Here is a 22427-nt window from a genome sequence, read left to right on the forward strand (position 1 = left end):
ATATCCTTTATTTTGTTACTGGAAAACGAATTTTACAGAAAGCAAGCAAGCACCTTTCAGAATCAGACAAACCCATTAAAAAGTTACTAATTCTCAGACTTTAGCTATCCTAATACCTGATAATAATTACGATAATGTAAACCAAAATACCTGTATGATCTATCATACATAAGCCAACACAGAAGCATAAGACAGAACCCCAGTCTAACTAGGTCATTCTTACACTTTGATGCACAAGCCCCCCGCTTGAACGAGTATAAATCAACTACGTAAAAACGTGAGGCACCTAAAACCCATTGCTGAATATGCAAACTCAGATCATATTCCACAGCATTTGTTACAGACTGATAAAACAGGTTGGTTAGTTTGCTTCTTCCAGAGGCACAACTGAAAGAAGCCCCTGTTGACCTGCATCAAGCAAACAGCAGGTGAAAAGACAAAACCAGCAGAATTGCAGCACCGCCTGAGGCTGGGGGCCTACCCAAAAGAACCAGAAATTTGTCAAAAAAACCCCAAGCCTCAGGGGCTATAGCTCAACAAATAAATCAGGTCTGAGGGGAAGCTGTTTGGCACAGCACTGTTCATACAGCCAAAATCTCTTCCCTTTCCCAGATCAACTCCATCAATCAGGAACAGCAGCTGACTCATGCTGTCCCCTGGATCCTGGCTGAGCACAGACTGGGAAGATGCTGGTTGGGAAACCCCAAAATTACACTGCAGAGCATGCCAACAAACTCTCTGAACAGTCAGGAGAGATCTCAGGCCTGCGCCCTGACTCTGCTCAGTGAGCAAGGGTGTAGCCAAAGCAGCTGAACAAAGGAAACAGAAAAAACCTGAAGCTGTATTCGACATGAAGTGGTGCAGAGTGCTGAACCACAAAACAGGACAGAAGGGAACACATAAGGCAGCGGCACAGTGACAAAGGCTAGAGTTTGATCTGAAATTCATCTATTTCAAAAGTATGCTGTTGTCCTGGAGATTACGAGCTACTAGACCTTAGCAGCCTCTGGGGATGTTCAAAGAAGACAAAAACAACCATCAAAAAGGTGGGCAGTTTCAACTCAGAGGAAGGGTCTGATCGGCATTATATCATTAAGCACCCCAAAGAAAGCAGGAACATGATTTTTTTCCCTCCTCAAGAATTTCTTACCTCCAAGACAGCTAATACAGTATCCAGCTGGTCTTCCCGCAGTGTGATATTGTTGGAAATTTTTCTCATTGTGTGTATTGACTGCAATCTCACTTCCTCGATTTCATCATTAAACATGTCAACCAAAAAATCCAGGCATTTCTCCGCAAAAGAAGGAGAGGACTGAGCCAACATACAGAGGGCTTCAACCGCAGCAATCCGAACCTCTGTTAAAAGACAGGGAGGGAATTAATTGTAAGTGCTGTTTAAAAGGACATATGGCCCAACGGCCAGGTCTTATATCATTCAAAGACTGGGCTAAGGACAGGAGATGCTAAGTAAAACCCGAGGACGATGGAGACTAAGCAGAGACCCATACCACTGGGGATCTTTTCACAGGCAAGTCTTCAAATCAAAAGCCTCACCTCTAATACTGCAAGCGCTGCTGTTGTAAGCGTCTGCAAGAGGGACTTGTAGGTAAAAACCACATCTCCTACCCACCGATAAATAATATGTATTTCAGTGCATTTTGCAAGTGTAGCATTAACCACAGTATCTTAAGCAAACTAATTTAGATAATTAAACTCTGCTTGTTTTATTCTTCATGACATTTTAATTGCTTGGAGCATTCACTGCATTTTTAACTTGCTATGTAGCACTTTATGAATAGCTGAAAAGCCCTAGAGTTTCAGCATTTTGGCAGTAAACAGAAAGAAATTTTTGTGCTTCGTGGCTTTGGGTTCCTCAAAAGAAAGGAAAAAAGTGCCACCTAATTATTAAAATGATTCAGAACTTAAGCAAAAAAGCATCAAAAAGAGTGTATTTATATGGTAAAACATTGCAGGAATTTGAAGAATACCCAGATATAACAAGCTTAAGTGGAGATGAGATTCTCTCCCCTAGACCCATCCTTGCTAGCTGCCATAACGTTTATGTGCTGGCATCATAAAAACGAGAATTAATCTGGTGTCTTGCAAACCTTATTGTTTTAAACATACTTCTAGTTTTCATTCAAATTAGCTCATCTTGAAAACATTTAAACTCGTGTAGCTTTTAGGCCTATTGTTCTTAAAGAACGTACTCAACTCCTGATGATTCTGATTAAGTAGAAAACTGCAAACACAGCAAGACCCCTGCTTATTCAGTAATGAAGCTTTTGTCACAACTACGAGTCTCCACGGTCGTTAAGACCAAGGTATTAGAGAAGAAACACATTTTGCCAATATTGCTTTCATAAGCCAACGCACTAATTCAGATTTAAGTTACAACATGGAATTCAAGAAATGAAGCAGTGCTGCAGGTAAGGAAGAAGAGAGCTCAGCAGTATTTTAAAAAGTTGCAGTGGAGGGAGAGATCTACTTTATTCAATGATCTGTGTATATTCCACATCTGTCCATTTTATCGACATTCCCCCACAGCACCACACTGCAGTAAGACCTACGGCATGAGAAACTAGAAATGCATTTCACAGGTTGATGGACCTAAAAATTTTCAGGCAATGAAAAAAAAGGTGCATTTCCAAGCTTTAGGGAAAGTTTAGCTATTAAGAAAACATGCTTTTATTTGCAGGAGTCACGGAACAATAAACCAACTTCTACAACGCAATACATACACAGCAATATTTTTGTTATGGTGGTTTTCTACTTTCCAGTTTAGCCTTGTCCTTCCAGTAACATTAAAAGCAAATTCAGGAATAACATTCAGAGCTCGGCATTTTCACAGTTCTATGCAAATACCAGCCGTTCTCAATAGCCTTAAGAAACAGAAATCTTCACTTTACCCACGGGAAACAGGCTGGGAAGGGTAGCACACAGACTCTCCTGAGGCTGTCAGCACAGTCAGTGCTACAGCCAGTCCGAGGAGCTCAAGGACGTCTGTGTTCCAGACTGACACTCATAATTCATCCTCTTTAAAAGGACAGATCAGACAAAATCTGTTGGAAAGAGACTACACTGTCCAAGTCCATCATAAGAAGACCACAAGAGACCAATACAACAGCACTATGGAACAGGTACCTGTGACCTCAGAATGCAGGTATTTCCATTAAAGGAGAAGAACTATTAATAAGATTGCTAAACATGTAAACAAGACCTCATCTGAAATTTAAGTACCTGAAAACATACAGATCCAGTCACCAATCTTCAAGAATAATGCATTCTAACCAGCCAAGAGGAAAGCTTTTAAGCAGCAGCGACTGAAAGGAGCCTAGCCTGTTTAGCCCCTGGCAAAATGAAAGCTGGCTATTAATTCATTAGGGAAGCCAGTCCCCGAGAAGAGCAACAACTATTTAACCTGAAACCTATCACTGGCTCACAACAAATGAGAAAAAAATGGCTATGAACAAATTTGGATTGGAAAAAGAAAACTTATGTTTGTTGCAGCTGTTGGATTCTGAAGTATTTGGAAAAATATGTGGGTCTATCTCCACTAGTTCTAACTATTGTTAGGATGGAAGCTGCTATGGATACAAAAAGAATGGTTATCGGACTCCATGGGCACAGGTTCCTTATAGTGCCAAGTTTTAAACAGCAAGTTCTGTAACTTTTGATTTATAGAGCTCAGTGTTGGAGCCAGTTCTGTTTATAAATGACCTGGACGAGGGGCTGGAGGGCACCCGCAGTGGGTTTGCAGAGGACACGAGCTGGGGGCAGTGTGACCTGCTGGGGGGCAGGGGGCTCTGCAGGGGGTCTGGGCAGGCCGGGCCGAGGGGCCGAGGCCAGTTGTATGAGGCCCAACAGGGCTGAGTGCCGGGCCCTGCCCGTGGGTCACACCAGCCCCCCACAGCGCTGCGGGCTGGGGGCAGGGGGCTGGGAACTGCCCGGCGGGGAAGGGCCTGGGGGGGCTGGTCGGCAGCCGGCTGGGCATGAGCCCCCAGTGTGCCCAGGTGGCCACGGCGGCCAGCAGCGCCCTGGCCGGTGTCAGCAGCAGCGTGGCCAGCAGGGCCAGGCAGTGCCCGTCCCCCTGTGCTGGGCCCTGGAGTGGCCGCCCCTCGAGCCCTGGGCTCAGCGTTGGGCCCCTCACCCCCAGACAGACCCGGAGGGGCTGGAGCGTGTCCAGAGCCGGGCAGGGGCTGGGGAAGGGGCTGCGGCACAGCTCTGGGGGGGGCGGGGGGAGCTGGGGGGGCTCAGCCTGGGGAAAAGGGGGCTCAGGGGGGACCTTATCACTTCCTACAACTGCCTGAAAGGAGCCTGTAGCAAGGAGGGGGGTCGGGGGTCAGTCTCTTCTCCCCAGGAAGAAGTGATAGGAAAAGAGGAAACTGCCTCAGGTTGCACTAGCAGAGGTTTACATTGGGTATTACAAAAAATTTCTTCACTAGAAGGGCTGTCCAGCACTGGAACAGGCTGCCCAGAGAAGTGGTGGAGTCTCCATCCCTGGAGGTATTTAAAAGATGTCTAGATGTGACATTTAGGGACATGGTTTAGTGGTGGTCTTGGTAGTGCTGGGTTAACAGTTGAACTTCATGATCTTAAAGGTTTTTCCAACATAAATGGCTCTATGAGTCTATGGGTTTTGTTCCTGCAGGGAAAACACCAATTTCAAAGAACACCAACTAACATTCCCAATTTAGGGCCACACACAACTATTAAATTTAAGCCAATAAGAATATAATCCCAGTGGGTTTCCGCATAAGCGCCCACTTCTTAACAGATATTTTACTTAAACTTCCTGCTTATAGGAAGCTATTTGGTTTTGGCTACTCAATTTCAAAAATCTGCGCAGTGCTGATGCATCTTTGAAACAACCACCATATCAGGGATCACAGTGGAAGAGAACCCCACCACCCTGAAGTCCATGATTCCTTAAAAAACCCAAACACAATAGCCAAGTGATGTATTTTGACCAGAAAAAAACAGCAAAAACCCAATGCTTACTAGCCGGCACACATATCCTCCTTTAGTCATTCCATAATAAGTTAACACTTACCATACATCTCATCTTCCAGGCCATGAACAAAAGCCCCACAAGCTCCTGATTCAATCAAGTTTACAGCACCTGTATCAATTTCTTCTTTGGGAGCATCATCTCCCCACTTTCTGCCACTTGAAAACTCCCCAGAGCTGTAGAGTTCTTTGGCTCGTTCATGCGCAGTGCGCTTCCTCTGTCCAAACAAGTTTTTCAGTTACAAATCATGGTAAACTTTAAAGATGACCAAGCAAAATAATAAACAGCTTTACTGGATTTGAAAATAGATGTATAGCTAGAGGCTTAGACATTGACAGATACCTGCAAATGCTAAGAAAAGCAAATAGTACCTTCTCTTCTCTGAATATTTCTAATTGCCAGTCACTCTGTACTTTTGATGTTGGGAAAGGATAATAACCCATGTATTGTAACTAACATTCTCAGACATCCATTGTAAGAACAGCTAAAAAAGGTCAGAGCAAAGGCCCATCTAGTTAAGCATCCAGTAACTGATCTGCAAAACCAGATGTAATCAATCTGCAATTCAACTTGTTAAACCGCAATTAAATACTTTAACTATCAATACCATACAGAGTTCAGCAGTGTGTAAAATGCGATATTCATTCAGCACACTCGCTAGTCCATCTCCTTTCCTCCCCCACACTGTAAAGCAAATTGTGCAAAACTGTCTTTAACAGCCTTTACAAAGAAGCCCACAAAAACTAGCAGCTCTAGCTTCATCATTCTTTTGTAGAGAGAAAAACTGAACGTAATACCTCGAGCAAGTTGCTTAAAGAAAAAATTTTACTGAAAAGCTCTACTTGTAGGACTCAGAAGTCCCAGCCTTTGGCTACTCATGTCACGTGAAATGTCTAGGTCTACTGGTTGGATCTTGCAGGGTTTCCAAAAGCTTGCTCCTAAAACTAGGATACAATCTTTCTGCACACAATATATAAAAGATTTTAGCCAAAAGATTGTCAGAATACCAGAAACATTCACCTCTCATCTGTGAAACCTGAATAGCCTAGAGCCGTTTATTACATGCTCAGCTAATGAAATCTAAAACTAGCTATTGCTTCATTGGCTTTAATCTAAAAGAAAACCTGTCATCATCAATTAACTCTCAGCAGCCCTGAGGCAAACTCAACATTAACATACCTGTTGTCCAATTTTAGCACATTACACAGTAAAACCAAATCCAAACACTTACATACCCTCAGATCTGACATGAGCTTCTTGTCAAGGGTCTGCTCTAAGAAATGAGAGCTAACTTGTTGCATAGAACCCTAAAGAACACGAAAGAAAAAAAAAATAAATCAAAAGGAAGAAACAGAATTATTCTAAATTACACCATATAATTGCCTCACTTATCCCAACACAGCATCCAATCTCATCCACTCATTCTAATAGCTTTATACAATGCTTGACACTACTGTATGTCAGAATCCTAAGTTTACTTAAGACGGTCAGAACATCTTGTTTTTCCACTAAAGTTATTATGGTCTTTCTTGAGTTCAGTTGGTTTACATGTCCTGTGCTGGAGAAGTCAGGGGAGGGACTTATGGCAAGTACTTGTTCTTCTCTTGGATACTCAACCCTCCACTCTCAAGGAAGGAATCACTGCATAGTTCAGCTGAGTAGCTTTTGGGTTTCCTCAACCTCTCTTATTTCTTTCTTATGAGAATTTTGCTAGAAATTCACCGATGCAGTTTTTAAACACCCTCCTATTTCTTTTCAAATATATGTGAAAAGCAAAGTAACGTCAGGTGAACTACTCTTAGCTAGAGAAGGAAAGAGTGCAACTTACCAGTAACTTAGCAGCTTGTACTCTAACAACCCAGGAACCATCACTAACCATATGACAAATTTTTCCAAATGCATCATCAACCAAGCGAATTTCTTCATTAGAAGAAGGAATCGGGACGATGCTAACAGAGAAACATGAATCAGTTTGCTGATCTTATGCCACGCGGGATGGCATCAAGTAAGAAACAACTATGCTGAATTCCTACAGATGGGCAACAGACACCACGAACCAAAACTTCATCCAGATCAGCGCATTCTTACCAGGTATCAGCCTTTTGTACACATCAGTTGTCTAACAGCTACTCCTGAGACTTACTAGCACAAAACTCTCAGGATTAGGATTATTACTCAGCCAATACTTCTGTCTCTGCATAAAGTACATACCTTTCAGGGTAAAGCTGACTGAGGACCCAAATTAGCTGAACTGCAGCACTGCGCACTTGCTCATAATCATCCGCCAACAGCTTGCAGGCCTGAAAGAAGATTCACAGTCCGATACACACCTGAGCTGTTATTCATTTCCCACAGTGCAATTAGTATCCATACCACGTATCGGTTAGGACAGATTAAAAATCAGGATTAACAGTGTCTTCCCCTCTACTCCCTAGTACTTCCAAGTCTGATCAGGTAGACTAGTCCTAAATTCATCCATCAGGCACATGCTGTAAAACTCCAGAACTGCCTGTACCAAGCACGAAACGTGAATCTGTAAGAGAACTTATTTGACACAGGCTTCAGTTGCACAACCTTACCCACGTAACAAATACAGGCTTCATGTGCACTCTCCAATGAACAAGGGTTTAAGACTTCGAGGTTGCCAGATGACAATAATAATTACGGAATGCCTTGCCCTTCCCATGATTATCTCCCCCAATAAACAACATATATCAAAGCATACGCTCTAGTGCGTTTCAGCAAAACGGATTTTCATTTCCACTGCCACAGAACAGTAAGGACTATAGGCAACTTAAGTGCAAAATACTTCACCTCTGCACAGTGCCCTCCTCCTCTCAAAGCACACTGCCACAGAATCTAAAAAGCAAGATTGCAAACAAGTACAAAATAAACACAAATCAATACAAGGTTTTACCTGACTGTAAATAGCCTGCTGTAATTTTAGTCCTCTTTCATGAAGCTGCAGCTACAGGGAGGGAAAAAAAAAAAACCCAAACACATAAGAAAGTATAACTATAGGTTTAAGTTTTCACCACTGTTTTTTCTGCTTTGAGTAAACTTAGTTGCTTGCATTTCTTGATTGCTGCTATAATTAAAATATCATTCCCAAAACATTGACCCAGAAGTAGCACTGCCAATTAATTTTCATGCCCTGTAAATCTTTCAATTACTGAACCAGAAGAACAGCAAAAACTGTCCCACTAAACATTGTTTCTATCTGGAATAAGGCAGCATCAGGAATTTGACTTACAAACAAAGGGATAATATCTGGCTGAATACAGTCAACAAGAAACAGTTGCTGCTCTGTATCCATTTCTTCCAAGTACAACAAGCCAGGGACAAAATTAAAGAAAAACACACAGCAGGGAGACAAACGATGATCAAGAACCCTAAAACTGAATTAATTCAGGATGTTTCTGTGCTTCAAACAACAGAAAGACAGTTGTCTTTGTGCTGTAATTATAAATTCAAGGTCGTAAATCTTGCTATGGATTTGGTTCAATGTCATTGTAAAAGTCACTCAAACAATTAAAAAAAAATATAATTGTACCAACAAAAATCAGAATGGAATGCACTCATCCTTCATTTTCAACCTCCAGCAGAGGGAGATCCCAGACAGATAGAACTGCAGTCTGACCTCCTCAAATACACCTACCTCCTCTCTTTCGAGTTTAATATCATTAATTCAAATACCCTTGTTGACCATCACGTTAGATGGGATATTGTTATAAAATCTAAGGGTACTACAGAAATTTCTCTATAACTATATACTCACAGGCAACTCACCTTAAGCAAAATTCTCAAGTGCATGGTCTTTGCATCTATGCAAAGCTAAACAATTCTGAAGGGTTCTCACACTCCAGCCCACATGAAAATCAGTAACCTCATGAACAGTTAGAGAATGCTAATGAATGCGACCATGGGGCACAACATAAATGTTGTTTAAAAACAAAATGCTTTCTGGACTTATCACATAGATTTCCTGTCACAAGAGCAATCTATTGCATGTCGGAGTACTAGTGGCTCATTGTAATTCTGGTAACCAATGCTAAATCAAGAAATACAGATTTGACGCCAAAAGAAAGAGCCTACATGCACCCAGAAAAATCAAACTAAAAAGCTTCTGCAGCTACAGCTGAAACAAATCATTATGAATCAGTAAGACACCCTTTGAGATCTCACATTACTCTCATCTATCAAAACCTAGATTATTTTTCCAGGTAATTTTGATATGCTAAATTGACCTTTACTAAGATAATTAAATAATCTCCAACGCAAACTTCTTTGTATTAGTTTGCAGCTCCTACCAGCTTCCTTATATAACCCCAAACAGTTTATTCCACTGTACCAACACCACCTACCATGGCTTTTATAGCTGCAGTCCTTACACGAGGGTCCTGGTCATTAAAATGATCTCCTATTATCTTCTGGACATCTTTAGCAGCCTGGGTCTCAGCTTCTTTTGCAACACCTTTTTCCACTGGTCCAAGACAGCCAATTAACTGAAGACACTTATTTCTTACACCGTGGGAAGAATCTGTCAGATGCTGTGGAACAGAAGAGAAGAACAGACGTAACTGGCTTCTTAACGTTCTTTCAGCCCTTCAAAACAACAAATCATATTAAGATTCCTAGCAGTTAAAAGATAAAAAGTTTGTTGAGAAAAATGAATACAATTTAAAGACTGACCACGTGCTTTATTCTTCAGGCAGTGATAAAAGTTTCCTGCCCCAAGGAGGCCGCCTTACCTTGCAGGCCACCTCTACCAGTCTCATCCTGACAGATGGATTCTCTGTGAGCTTTGTGCCGATCACCAGCAGGGTGTCCAGCAGCTGAGCAAGGACTTGGTGAGACTCTGCAAAACAAAACAGCAAAAGGTCACGCATCTCTCTACTGAGTTCCTCACAGGCTAGAGAATCACAGACTCGTCCAGGTTGAAAGGTCATCCTGAAAACCTCTCAAGGTTGGATGGGGCTTTGACTCACCTGAGCCAGGGCAAAACGTCCCTGCCCACAGCAGGGGGTTGGACAAAATGAGCTTTAAAGGCCCCTTCCAACCCAAACCATTATTTCATTCTATAAATGATATTAAAATAAAATTAAACTGCATCAAGTAAAGCATACATAAAATAAATTACGCTCATCCTCTCAACTCCAGCTCCCTCAGCTTCTACTTGCACACCACATACTCCAGCTCTTGGCCACCTCAGTGGCCCTCTGCTGAACTCACTCAGCTTCAGCAGCCCTTATCTGGCACTGGGGAGACCAAAACTGGACGTGGTGTTCCAGATTTGGTCTAACCAGTGCCGAGCAAAAGGGAATAATCCCTGTCCTGCTGACTACGCTCCTGTTGATACAGCCTGGTACACAGTGAGCCTTCACTGCTCGCTCACATTTAGCCTCCCGTTCACCCAGCCCACCACAGCATTCTTACCTCTAAACTGGACCAACGTGGCTTAAACAGATGGACTGTTAGATGGATAAGGAATTAGCTGGATGGCTGTGTCCGATGAGTCAGTCAACGGCCCAGCGTCCAAGTGGAAACCAGTAACAAGGGGTGTCACCCAAGGGTCTGTTCTGAGACCAATGCTCCATCAATTCCTCATCAATGACAGGGACAGTGGGACTGAGCACACACAGAGCAAGTGTGGGGATGACACCAAGCTGAGTGGTGCGGCTGACACGCCTGGGACAGGATGCCATCCAGGGGGACCTTGACAGGCTTCAGGAGTGGGCCAGTATAAACCTCATGAAGTTCAACAAAGCCAAGTGCAAGGTCCTGCACGTGGGTTGGGGCAATCCCCAGTATCAGTACAAACTGAGGGATGACTGGATTGAGAGCAGCTCTGAGGAGAAGAACTTGGGGGTACTGGTGGATAAAATATTGGACATGAGCTGGCAATGTGTGCTTGCAGCCCAAAAAGCCAACCATACCCTGGGCTGCATCAAAAACAGCGTGGCCAGCAAGTGGAGGGAGGTGCTCTGCTTTCCTGAGACCCCACCTCCAGTACTGTATCCAGCTCTGGGCTCCTCAGTACAGGAAAGACATGGACCGGTTGGAGTAGCTCTAGAAGAGGCCACAAAAACGGTCAGAAGGCTGGAACACCACCTCTCTTATGAGGAAAGGCTGCGAGAGTTGCTGTTGTTCAGCCTGGAGAAGAGAAGGCTCCAGGGGCACCTTATCATGGCCTTTCAATACTAAAGGGGGCTTAAAAGAAAGATGAAGAGAGCTTTTTTTCACTAAGGCCTGTAGTGACAGGACAACAGGCAATGATTTTAAATCGAAAGAGGGTAGGTTTAGATAAGGAAGAAATTTTTCAGATGAGGGTGGCAAAGCACTGGCACAGGTTGCCCAGAGAAGCTGTGGATGCCCCATCCCTGGCAGTGTTCAAGTTCAGGTTGGATGGGGCTTTGACCCACCTGATCCAGTGCAAAATGTCCCTGCCCATAGCAGGAGGTTGGACAAGATGAGCTTTAAAGGTCCCTTCCAACCCAAACCATTATTTCATTCTATAAGTGACATGAAAATAAAATTAAACTCCATCAAGTAAAGCATATAAAAACTGTGAATACAAGATACAAAATAAAAATAAAAATGGACTTTAATGAAGCCACAAACAGGGCAACCTATAGTTTACTGTCTACTACAAATCCAATGCTAATACTCTAATGCCTCCTTGTGTTAGTTGATAAGCTGGCCTGCAGCATGGTAAGAAAAAACCCCTGTTCTTCAAACAAGACTCCACTCTAAGCAAGACCGTGCTCCAGTACAGAGCACTTCAGAAGCAACAGCTTTCACATGAAGAAGCGAAAGCGAACTTTGCACACTCTTAAAACAAAGGTATACAGCAGGCAGGTCTGAGAAGTGTTTTTCTTGTCCTCAGAACATAGAATCATAGACTTGTTTATGTTGGAGAAGACCTTTAAGATCACAGAGTCCAACCATTAACGTAGCACTGCCAACTCTACCACTAAACCACGTCCCTAAGCATTGCATCTACATGTTTTTTAAATACCTCCAGCAACAGTGATTCCACCAACAACATGTTATTGACTTTCACCACTCACAAAAGCAGAAAATAAATACATCTGAAGTGTATAACTGGGAATTGTTGCTCAGTGTAAGGGCCTTGCCACTCTCCTATATGCTTCAAGACAGCATGATTCTGCCTCGATCTTAAGCACCACCTGAAAAGCAAGACTTACTCTCATTTTGAAGCGTGTTAATGGCATCATCCATAATGCAGTCTGGGGAAAATCCTGCAGTCTTCGATAACAAACCCAGCAAGGAAGCTATCTTCAATCTTACAGAGGCATCGTTCTCCTGAAAGGAAACGACAGACACTCTCGTTCATTTTCCAGTTTGAAAAACAATACACTATGCACAGGCAGGACCTATATATAATTCAGCACAAGGTCTGAATTTTACTGTCATGCTACTTCCTCCTCCATAAGTCCAGAGGAAACCCCACAGAAAATTAACCATGCCAGAACATTTATATGGCAGCTTCCAGTACATTTCAAAATGATTCTTTTACTCATAATTCCTCAAAGTTATCTTCACATTGTTTGAAAATGTAAAAGTTTAAATAAATCAGATTTTCAAGATACCAGATTGAGTGTTGATCATGTTAATATCTTTGTAAGATTTTAATGAACACATGTAAGGATTTTAGGAGATTATCTGAGACTGATTATCTCATGACCTCTGCTAAGCAGTAGGGTCTCTGGGCTACGGAACTGTTTCTCTTAATGGTGGCAGGAATCCTGCCAATCTGACAGAACAAAAAAGAAAGAATTTTAACACAGCAAGGTAAAAACTAAAATAAAACAGAAGCATATTTGCTGCATACATCTACTCATTTAAGCAATAGCAAAAGCTGTCACAGCTGATAATTACATAAATAAGCTTCAGAAATTATTATAATTTTAAATTCATTTAAGAATTTCATGCATTTTGAAGAGTTATTTTTAGTCTTCTACAGACGTGCACACAAAACTTCTGATCATAACCGGAAGCTCTCTTTCATCATATTGCCCAGGATATCCAATACAGGACAGGAAGACAAAAAGAAGTCTGGATTTCATACTTAGATCTTACCAAGCAATTGTGCAACGCTGAACACAGAAGTGCTGAAATATTATAATTACAAATATTACCTCTTTCAACAGGTGCAAAAACACTACAGTTACAACTTCTATCTCTTTCAGTGGTGTTTAGGAGAGACTTTGGTGTCACACACTGCAAGTGACAAATGTGACACCCACAGAAGTAATCTCTTTCTCAGCTGAGCTGAGAAGTATTTCCTCTTTTCAGGATCGAAACAAGGTGCTTGAACAACAGTTACTGTCACTGGACTACTTACATCAGTGGCAGGATGCATGAATTTCCACAGTATTGTGGTGTTTACACATTTGGCGTTTACTCTTCATTACTCATGTTCTTGGTACTCATACTCCTCCATGAATACAGAAGAGATCAATGATTTCAAAAAGGACATTTACAAAGGCACTTTTAATAGCCTTATGAATGCCTGCAACGTTATTATTGAGTTACAAGCAGCCTCCCACCCCAGTGGGCATTTTTTCCCTCCTTCTAACAGTTTGTGAGCAGGAAGTTATACAGAGTTATCCTTGTAGTTCGTGGGTCCGATCGCCGTCTCCACAACCAAAACACCAGGAAGTGAAGGTGCCTCTAACCACTCATCCTGATCACTCTCAGGAATCTGGACTTTCAGCATCACCTCAGGCCACGTTTGAGGACACATTGCTGCCAATAGCAACACCAGTTTACAGTATCCTGTTCCCCGGCTTCCCCACACACATTGCAACATGCCCCCTGCTCAGCTGCTCAGCCATGGGAACTAGGAGTGGGAAAATGGAGAAAAAAAGTCACATTGTTTTTCTGATCCACTTCAGAGGCCATCAGAACTGTTTGGGGACTGTCCTATACTAATATAAAGGGATGAAGGAGCAGGAGGCTGCAATGACACTACAAACAAATACATCATCACACAACTTCCACCACAGTTACAGCTTTCAGTCTTCAGTTTCTGAAAGACTAGTTCAAGTGCAAGTTTTCTGAAGATACCAAGAAACCAGGTCTTCAGAAAATTTTGTCCTTAAGTAAAATAAGGTCAGCTACAGGACTGCAATACTTTTTAAATGCTGGTTTCTGTAATAGGCTGTGCACTTGAAAATGTGACCTCATGTGTAGATTTAAGAGTCTCTGTTCTAATATAGGCTACAACACAAACTTCAAACACAAATAACCTGTGATATTTGATCGGGAAAGACAGTTTTCTTCACAAGTAGGTAAGTTCCCATCAAAAAAAAAAGTACAACAGCCTCAACACACAAGCCAAAGCAAGCAAAAGACAGAAATAGATAAAATGCAGCTTAGACTTTTAGTTTAAGTTCAAAGCAAAACAGATTCAATTGTAAACAGGAAGACAGAATAGCACAAGGACATCTGTGAAAAATGTTTCAGCCTACAGTGCAGCTTTGTCGGATGCAATAAAGTTTTGCTTTATCAAGTGAAGGATCAATATCTGGATACTACAAAGCATATGTTACTTTTGTTATTTATTTGTTATTCTGCTGTTAAGACTTTTTTGTTGAGAAGTTTTTCAGAAACATCATTTTTAAAATGCTTTGTTCATAGCATAAGCAATAGCTAAAACGTTTCTCCACTGCCAGAGGAAATTAAGAGCAAGATAAGGAAATACCAGGAACAATTCAGATAAAGTTGAGCCAGCTTTGGACAGCTGGGCTCCCTGGAAAACTTCTTGTCATGTCTTTGTCCCTTGTTAAGGTAATTTAAGACTAATCACACAGGCCTTCAGCAGGGATTACTGTCACATCCTTGTCACAGGCTCCGAAACCATCATCAAAGGGACAAGTAACATGACCAGAAATCATCTGGGTAAAGAACTATAGTCAGTCTCCTCTCAGGGCATCCGACAGCCCAGGCTGCTGGCAACTGAGTCAGCAACACAAGAGCCTGTGACTCCCTATTCCATATCTAACACCAAGAAAACAAGACCAGAAGGAGCATTCTGGAAGTACGCTTGGCTCCCAGCTTCACCACCTTGTAATAATGCTCCAGCAGGATCCTGACAACCCCTTCCACACTCTCCACTTCCACGGGCTTCCTGGCAAACTGGAGCAGGTACTGCAAGGCATCCGCAGGCGAGGTGGCTTTGCACAGGTCAACATGGAGCGCTGCTGACTTGCTAGGCTTGGTCAGCCGCAATTTCTTAGTGGACAGGTCCTCATGCTGCTGCTGTGGGCAGAAAGACATGGTTCAGAAACACTGGGAAAATCCTGTACCACTCCATCCCTGAGCTAACACTGCCTCAGCACCAAGACTGAGGAAGCTCCTGTGCCCCACAGCAGTCACTGGCCTCTCCCTCACCTGTCTTAGGAAGGAACACACCCTCAGCACCCTGGGGCTGCTCCAGTCCTGCCCAGGTAGCCTCTGCTCCCAGAAAACACTGCCTCCCCCCACCCCAGCCCGGGGCAAACGCTGCCCCTTCCAACCCCAGACAACCATCCCAGGACCAACACTTCTCCCCCACACGCCCAAGCCTGCAGCAGCCGAAAAACTCGCTGCCAGGCCGGGGGAAGCTGCATCCTGCCCAGGTCGCTCTCTTCCTGCCCTGAGGGGAGCGCTCCCCTCCTCCCGCACGCACCCCGAGGCAGCCCCCTTCCCTCCATGTAGCTCTGGCCTCCTTAAACCCGCGGCCAGCCCGTCCTGCTCCTCCCCAGCCCCTCACGGGCCGGGCCCCGAGCCGGGCGGGCGGCGGTCCCGGGCCGGGCCCCGGGCTGGGCCGGCAGCTCTTCCAGCAGCTCCGCCGGCGCCACTCTGCCGCACGGCAGAGTTCAGGACTGTCCCCCCCTCTCCGCTCGGCCCGACCTGGCCCAGTAGCGCTGCGTTACCTGGACCACCTTGGTGAACTCCTCGTACACCCGCTTCTTTAGGTGCGCCGCCATACCGCCGCCTGACCCTCGGCGGCCGCCGTATGCGCAACTGGGAAAAGAGACCACAGAGCCGCCCGCAGGGAGAAGGCAGAAGAAGCGTCCTCTCTTCCCAGCTGGAGGCCGCGCTCTATGGTCAGGCGGCCGGCCCTGGAGGGGGCGGTCTCTCGTTGCCATGGCAAGGCGGGAGTGACATGGCGGCGGCGTCGCTCGCCCCACAGCCAAACGCCGCCACCGTGTCAGCGCGGCTCGGTTTTCCCGTAAAAATACTTACGGTTTCGCTAGTATTTGATGTTTGACCATATAAAGGCCAAAATCTAAATAACATGGCTTGACATTTCCAGGCAAACTTGTGTTAGATATACATGAAATCTTAGCATGGCCTTCAGACGTCTCCTTTGGGGGCGGGGGAAGGAGGCCCCAATACTGAGGAGCCCCTTGACAGACTTTACTGACAGGGTCACAGGCAACAGTTAAGTCTGTGATGCTGTGTGGCTAGAGGTAGCCAGCGGTGGCCACAGTTTGGTTGTGTCTTGGGGACAAGGTGACTTGGGAAGGGGCCGAAGGAGGGCCAAGGAGGTGGCCAAAGGTCTGGAGAACCTGCCCTGTGAGGACAAATGTACTTAAAGGCCATCCACAAAGGCAACAGCATCTCTCTCTTTGCAGGGAGCTGTGTGGAGAAGACGGGCAATGGATACCAGGTGCACTGGAAGAATTTTCTTCTCAATGTAAGAAATAAATTTTTTGTAGTGAGAACCGTCGTTCACTGGAACAGCCTCCCCAGGGACATGGTGGAGTCCACATCACTGGGGGTTTTCGAGATGTGACAGGACCAGGGCGCTTGGTAATCTCATCCAGGCTCCCTTTCCCACCTTTCCTTTGAGGTCCTTTCCAGCCTGGGCTGTTCTATGAGACCATCCCTGGTAAAACTATTAAAGTTTCTCATGACAGCGGTCCTGTAGTCTTAGGTTGGTTGGTTTGAGGCTTTAACTACCCTATAATCAGATCTTTTTCTTCCAATATCCCATTCTCATCTCCTTTGTTGCAACGTAAACCAGTTCTTTCACTTTTAGTATATACAGAGAGTAACAGATCTCTAAAGCGACCTTTTGTCTGTTGGGAAGCTGCCTCAATCTCTCTTCTTCCAGGCTAAGCATCACTAACCACTTGGTTACGATCAAAGTGGTGATCACAGATCCTATTTTCTAAACCTTTTTGTCCTCTCAGACACTGACTGTGTCCGTTCTTACCAAGTTTCTAAATTTGAAAGGTCTCGAAATGTCCCCTTGCCCCTACAGCAGAACTGCCCTGAGGTCAGTGGTGTGAGTCCTGGTGCTCACTGGGGGGAAATCTGTGCTAGGATGAGCACATCTGAAACCAAGCTTAAGCAGGAATGATCCAAAACCATTAGCAAAAAGGCAAAACTTCAAGCCTTTAGAATCTGGGGATTTTAGGAGGAAGATATCAGAAAATAAAGCGCTTCTGTATCATTCAAAGAGTTTTTAAAAGTTATTTATTTAACATCCCCATGATTATTGTCCTTAACTGGAAGAAATCCACCTTCTGAGAAGGAAATATGATCATAATCAAATGAGCCATTATGATTTTCAAAGTGATTAAAACCAAGCTAACAGCCACCTCCAGTATAAAAATACACTTTCAAATACTAAGATTTTTAAAACGCAATGTAGCACCCAAGTCATGTTCTGTAAGGGAGGATTTGCACTGAGGTCCCAGGCTATTGCTTCAGTAGCTCTTCTTTCCCATCAAATCACAGTGAGTTTTCCCTACTCTTCCAGAAGCTTATATATTTAGAAATAGTATCATAACAATAATGAATGTCATAAGGAAAAGATTAAAGTAGTGTGGCCTGAGAGAGGAGTGCATGCCCTTAGATTATAAACTCCTCACATGAGCGATGGTGGTTTTGCCTTTTTTTGATCCTGGACCATAGCTGAGGTTCTCTGTCTTTCCTTCAGAATAAATAATAAATAATGGTAATAAATACATTGGCTAGAGAGTAGGTTGTCTACTGGAGGAACAAGAAGAGAGCATGGGACAGTGAATCCTTTTTAACCTAGGCTCTCATGTGGAAAGCAGTGAGAAGAAGAGCTTTTCCCTTCTCATTAAGGATCCAAATTTAATTTGAGCATGTGTTAATGCAGCTTTCAGTGTTTCCATTGGGAATTACACATGTGTGACCTGTTCCCGTTTACACTGAGAGACCAACTCCACATCTGCACAAGATTTATTTGGGATTATTCGTTTCTCTTAGGCTGGGTGAGGTTGGCTCAACTCTCAGAACTGGCTCTCTGAACCTACCTAATACTCAGCAATGCTGAAAGACTGAAATTCCTCCTTTTCCTGATACCTTTTAAATCATACAGTTATCCCCTAAAGCCCAAGTAAACAGTGGGTCTTAAGTGCTCTTTAATTTGGCAAATGACCAAAGAAGTTCCTTCCATTGGCCCACGCATTTCTTCCTGTCCCTCTGGCAGTCCATGGCTTAGTTTCCACAATCCAAGTTAAATTGTTTTAATAATTGCTTTCTTCCATTCCCCATCGACGGTGGCACTTTGCTACCACCAGGTGAACAGGAACTTGTAGAAGAAGTCATGCGATTTGAAGCGAAAACCTTTTTCAGCAATGTGGGGCTGGAAGGATATTTTATACCCTTTGGCTTCAACATCCATTTGAATGCAGTCCAGCAGATCAGAAATGCTTGGCGCTGCCTTCCAGGGGCCAAACTTCACCACGGATTTTTTATCCATGTCCAAGCTGTTCAAGGCATCCTGACATCTGGCCGCGTCCTCCTCAGTTCTGACCACGCACACGATGACGCTGGACCGGCGGGATGCAACCGCTTCTGCCCTCGCGATGCGGATCATCAGTTCAATGTTCTCACTGTAGCTGGGCACACGAGCCAGAAACTGCTTCCTCGCCACAAGCTCCCCGAAGATCTGTGGGGAGTCCTCCAGCTGCTTGATTAGAGGTTCGATGTCATAGAACAACGCCTCCCTGTAGACATCCTGGATGCACTGGGTGGGCACTTGGTTACTGCGCAGGTACTCCAAGATGTATTTGAAATAGGTGCCTGGCCTGTCGATGAAGAATCTCCCTTCAGAGTCTGTCCTGAGTTTGGGCTGGCCAGTGAACATCTCTGCCAGCTTGGAGCCAGGATGTTTCTTTAAGGTGCTCAGCGTTGTTGTGTACATCTCCCCACCAACATTTAACTCCACAATTGGTGACAACTGCAAGTATCACAAGGGGAAAAAAAGCCATGTGTGTTAGCTGTCTGAGGCTGCCAACATGGAAGTGTCAAGGGGAAAAAAAGGCATTTGGGGCTGGAAATTGGAATGACAGTGTGAAGAGCGGTATGAGCTCCTATCTCTTGGGGATCAGATGGGACACATTCACCCCATTTACTGCTAAAAGCAGATGCAGGATGTTTAAACAGCCCTCACAACAGAGCTGCAGAAACTTGGACATTTCTAAAAGGCTAAATCCTCACCACATCTTTGGGATGTAATGAAGTGTCATTTTGCCAGTGGGGAAGAGGGACAAGAAGGACCCTGCCCAGGAAGCTGTCAGTGACTACAGGATTCAACGTCAATCTCCTAAGTCCCACATGGGCATCGTCCCCGTTGGCCCTTCTTCCAGCGGGAGCTGTCTGTGAGCTCTCATCCTGCCCACGTGAGAAGGATAGAGCTCAAAGCTGTGCAACTACATTTTTCTCACCTGAGCTGGTGTTGTCTCTTCAAAGGAGGAACTAAAGCTCTTTGAAACTTTAGAAATGGGTGGAATTGGCTTCCACTCGTCTGGGGGGGTTAGTTATAAACACTGAAGTAAGACACACAAATCCAGCATGTCAAAGCTGGAGGTCAGAAGCTGTTTAGCAAAGCACTTTAAAAATGTATGGTAGCTTTAGCTAGGAAGTAAAGGAAATAATTCATGCAACTGACATGATGAAAGAAGAAAGACTATAAAATTTAGATTTTTGTTTGGATTTAGTTTATTTCACCATTCATTAACACCACTGCTATATGAAACACACTGGAGGAGACCTGAGTGCCTGGAAAGCTGGACCTGGTGTCCAGTCTGACCTTCCTGATGGTTCAGCACTGAAGAGTTTTAACAACCTCCCTTTGCACTCTGTCATTTTTTATAGTACTCGGTAGAGGAAAAGGAGAGGGAAGAAAGGAGGCAGCTATTTTCCCTCCTGCCGTCACTGATGTAATGCAAGTCACATGCCTGGCCAGGACCAGACCTGCCATTGGGAAGGCATAAGTCAATAAACAGCCTTTTTTTTCCAGGAGCTGACCTGCTCTTTGTTGGATCCAATCACACAAGGATCTGCTTCAGTGCTGCTAGTCACATGCCTTGAGCAAAGTGTGTACTTAAGTGCTAAGCTGGATCCCACAGGTACAGACCCACTGGATAATGTCAGCTAATCTCACAGCTTGTGCCAAGAGAAGGGGGAGCTCCTGCTGCCGTCTCCCCTTTCCACCCTTGTACCTACCTACCTGCTTCTGTTGCTCGCCTTGTGCCAGCTCTGCTACGCTTTCATCTTACCGAGCTGAATTGGCTTACAGAGGATTTAATGAGCACCAGAGCAGGCAAAAGGAAGGGACTAGGAACAGAACCTGGAACAGGGGGAGACTTGCCCTTTAGACAGTAGCAAGCGATCAGATTTAGCAGAAATTTGCTCACAACCTAGGCAGGCCAGGGAAGCAGCAGAAGATTCAGGTCAAAGACCCAGCTGGAATATTGCTTTGCTCTAGTGTGGGTGGCTTCATCTCAAGGGCAATCATTTACACCAGGACCAAGGAGACATAAAAATTATTCTGTCTGAGACTATCTTGTGATTTCTACCCACCGAAGAACATGGCCCAAAGCTGTTTCAGTAGTAAAGCCTCTCAGTCAGGAAATTTCCCTTTAGCCCAAGTGATAGCAACAGCTTTCCCTGACAGGCACCATTTAACAGGAGGATCTCCTGCCTTTGAGCCTTTGCTCCTTTTTCAGATGGCAGGTCAGATGTTTCATGCCGTTTCTCACTAATACAAATGGATAAATTGTTCTTCATGAATACGGTAGCCCAATACACAATATGTTTTCAGGTCTTGTTAATGGTTTTGGCCTGAGACCGAACTGGTTCCCAGTGGACTGGGAATACTGGCACCAGCTGATTCCCAGCTCTGTAATTAGCCAGCGAGGTGATGCTTAGGAAAGTCATTCTACCTCTTTGTGCCCCAATTTATTAATCTGCAAATGCTAGATGAAGCATTTTGCAACCTACACCTGAAAAGTGCAACACAGGAAGGTTGGATTCTTTAAAGACAGAGAGGCCTGGGGGAGAGGCTGTAAGGCTACAACAGAGAAGGCAAACTGGTTAGCAATAGGCCGAGGGCAGAGGAGGGGAAAAGGAAAATGTCATCTGATCTTGTCACTGATTTCTGCCTAGTAATATGCTGCTTGTTTGAGATTGCCATTAATTTTTGTTAGAGCTAGAAAAACTACTTCTACCTGATGATTCTGCACATCTACAACACAGGGCCGCTTTTGTATCATTAGAGATTCTAAGAACTGTTGAAAATGCCCAAACCTCACAATATGTTTTTATTTAGGGATCTGAAAAATTAAAGTTCCCATTAAATTAATTCCACTTCTTGTCAGAGGAGAAAAAGAACCACTCCAGTTACTTGCTGTTGCCAGATCTTGTATGTCTGCGAGGGCCTTGGCCCTTCTGTAAGCAAACTGGTGCAAACAGGCCAGACAGACACAGCTCTTTTCACCTAGAGTCCTGTTCTTGGCCACGTATCTGGCAAGCCCAGGTGTCTTCAGAATAACAGATGGCAGGAAAAAAACACTCTAATGTAGCCCAAAGGGGATGCTTTGATCCCGCAGGAGGAAACTGTGCCCTCGAGCCCGTACCTTACTCACTGTGTGCAGGCTGCCGGTGACCTGCTTCCCAAGGGGCTTGTGCTCCGACGCAATGCTCATCTTCCCCCGGGAGCTGATGGCTCAGCGGTGTGGGAAACCTGCTGCTCAGTGCCCAGGTCCTGCCCCACACACAGGATGGCTCCCTGCTGTGCTCCAGTCCTCTTTCACTTGGTTTTTCTTCCTTGGGTCAGTTTTTTTCCAAGCTCCCAGCCCAGCCGCTGCCCCAGAGGATCCAGTTTGCTCCAGGCACAGCACTGGTACAGGTTGCAGGTTGTAGGGAGAGGGGAGGGAACAGCCTGGAAGCGGAAGCATTTGCTCATTAGCTTTCTGGCACCCAGCAAGGTGCAGGGTGGACTTGGGCTGGCTGCCAGCCCACACCTCCTGTAATACTATCTGTGCGGTGACTAAAAGCCAAATAATCCTTTCCAAAGGAGGCCCAGCACCCAGAGCACATCTGAGGAGCCCTACGTGAGCCTGCGTGACTCCCTCTGCCT

General features: G+C 44.5%; 2 protein-coding genes across 4 annotated transcripts in view; both read right to left on the reverse strand.

Moving 5' to 3' along the window:
• The window catches only part of INTS4 (integrator complex subunit 4), a 39430-nt gene extending 23327 nt beyond the window's left edge, over positions 1–16103 (reverse strand). The window contains exons 1-11 of one of the 3 annotated variants that reach the window (XM_037376517.1): positions 15955–16102; positions 15104–15295; positions 12220–12337; positions 9763–9869; positions 9376–9561; positions 7929–7979; positions 7223–7311; positions 6840–6960; positions 6247–6318; positions 5054–5228; positions 1151–1356 (exon numbers count right to left, since the gene is read on the reverse strand). In XM_037376517.1, coding sequence (XP_037232414.1) covers positions 1151–1356; positions 5054–5228; positions 6247–6318; positions 6840–6960; positions 7223–7311; positions 7929–7979; positions 9376–9561; positions 9763–9869; positions 12220–12337; positions 15104–15295; positions 15955–16008 — 1371 coding nt within the window. In that variant the 5' untranslated portion in view covers positions 16009–16102. Of the gene's footprint in view, positions 1–1150; positions 1357–5053; positions 5229–6246; positions 6319–6839; positions 6961–7222; positions 7312–7928; positions 7980–9375; positions 9562–9762; positions 9870–12219; positions 12338–15103; positions 15299–15954 lie in introns of all 3 variants that reach the window. The other 2 variants (XM_037376516.1, XM_037376518.1) reach the window with 2 other exon arrangements.
• A 1435-nt stretch (positions 16104–17538) lies between these two features.
• KCTD14 (potassium channel tetramerization domain containing 14) lies at positions 17539–22194 on the reverse strand. Its single transcript, XM_037377446.1, has 2 exons — positions 21925–22194; positions 17539–19244 (listed from the first exon to the last, which is right to left on the reverse strand). The coding sequence occupies exons 1-2, from the start codon at positions 21991–21993 to the stop codon at positions 18573–18575; spliced, it is 741 nt and encodes a 246-aa protein (XP_037233343.1). The 5' UTR covers positions 21994–22194; the 3' UTR covers positions 17539–18572.
• Positions 22195–22427: the final 233 nt, after the last annotated feature.

The sequence above is a fragment of the Falco rusticolus genome, chromosome 2 (assembly GCF_015220075.1).
Source record: "Falco rusticolus isolate bFalRus1 chromosome 2, bFalRus1.pri, whole genome shotgun sequence".
Classification (NCBI taxonomy): domain Eukaryota; kingdom Metazoa; phylum Chordata; class Aves; order Falconiformes; family Falconidae; genus Falco; species Falco rusticolus.

Excerpts from the sequence above, each read along its gene's own strand:
- KCTD14 (XM_037377446.1), bottom strand. The coding sequence starts at position 21,993 with ATGAGCATTGCGTCGGAGCACAAGCCCCTTGGGAAGCAGGTCACCGGC. Across the intron at positions 19,245-21,924 it reads GCCTGCACACAGTGAGTAAG|TTGTCACCAATTGTGGAGTT; the intron begins GTACGGGCTCGA and ends TGATACTTGCAG.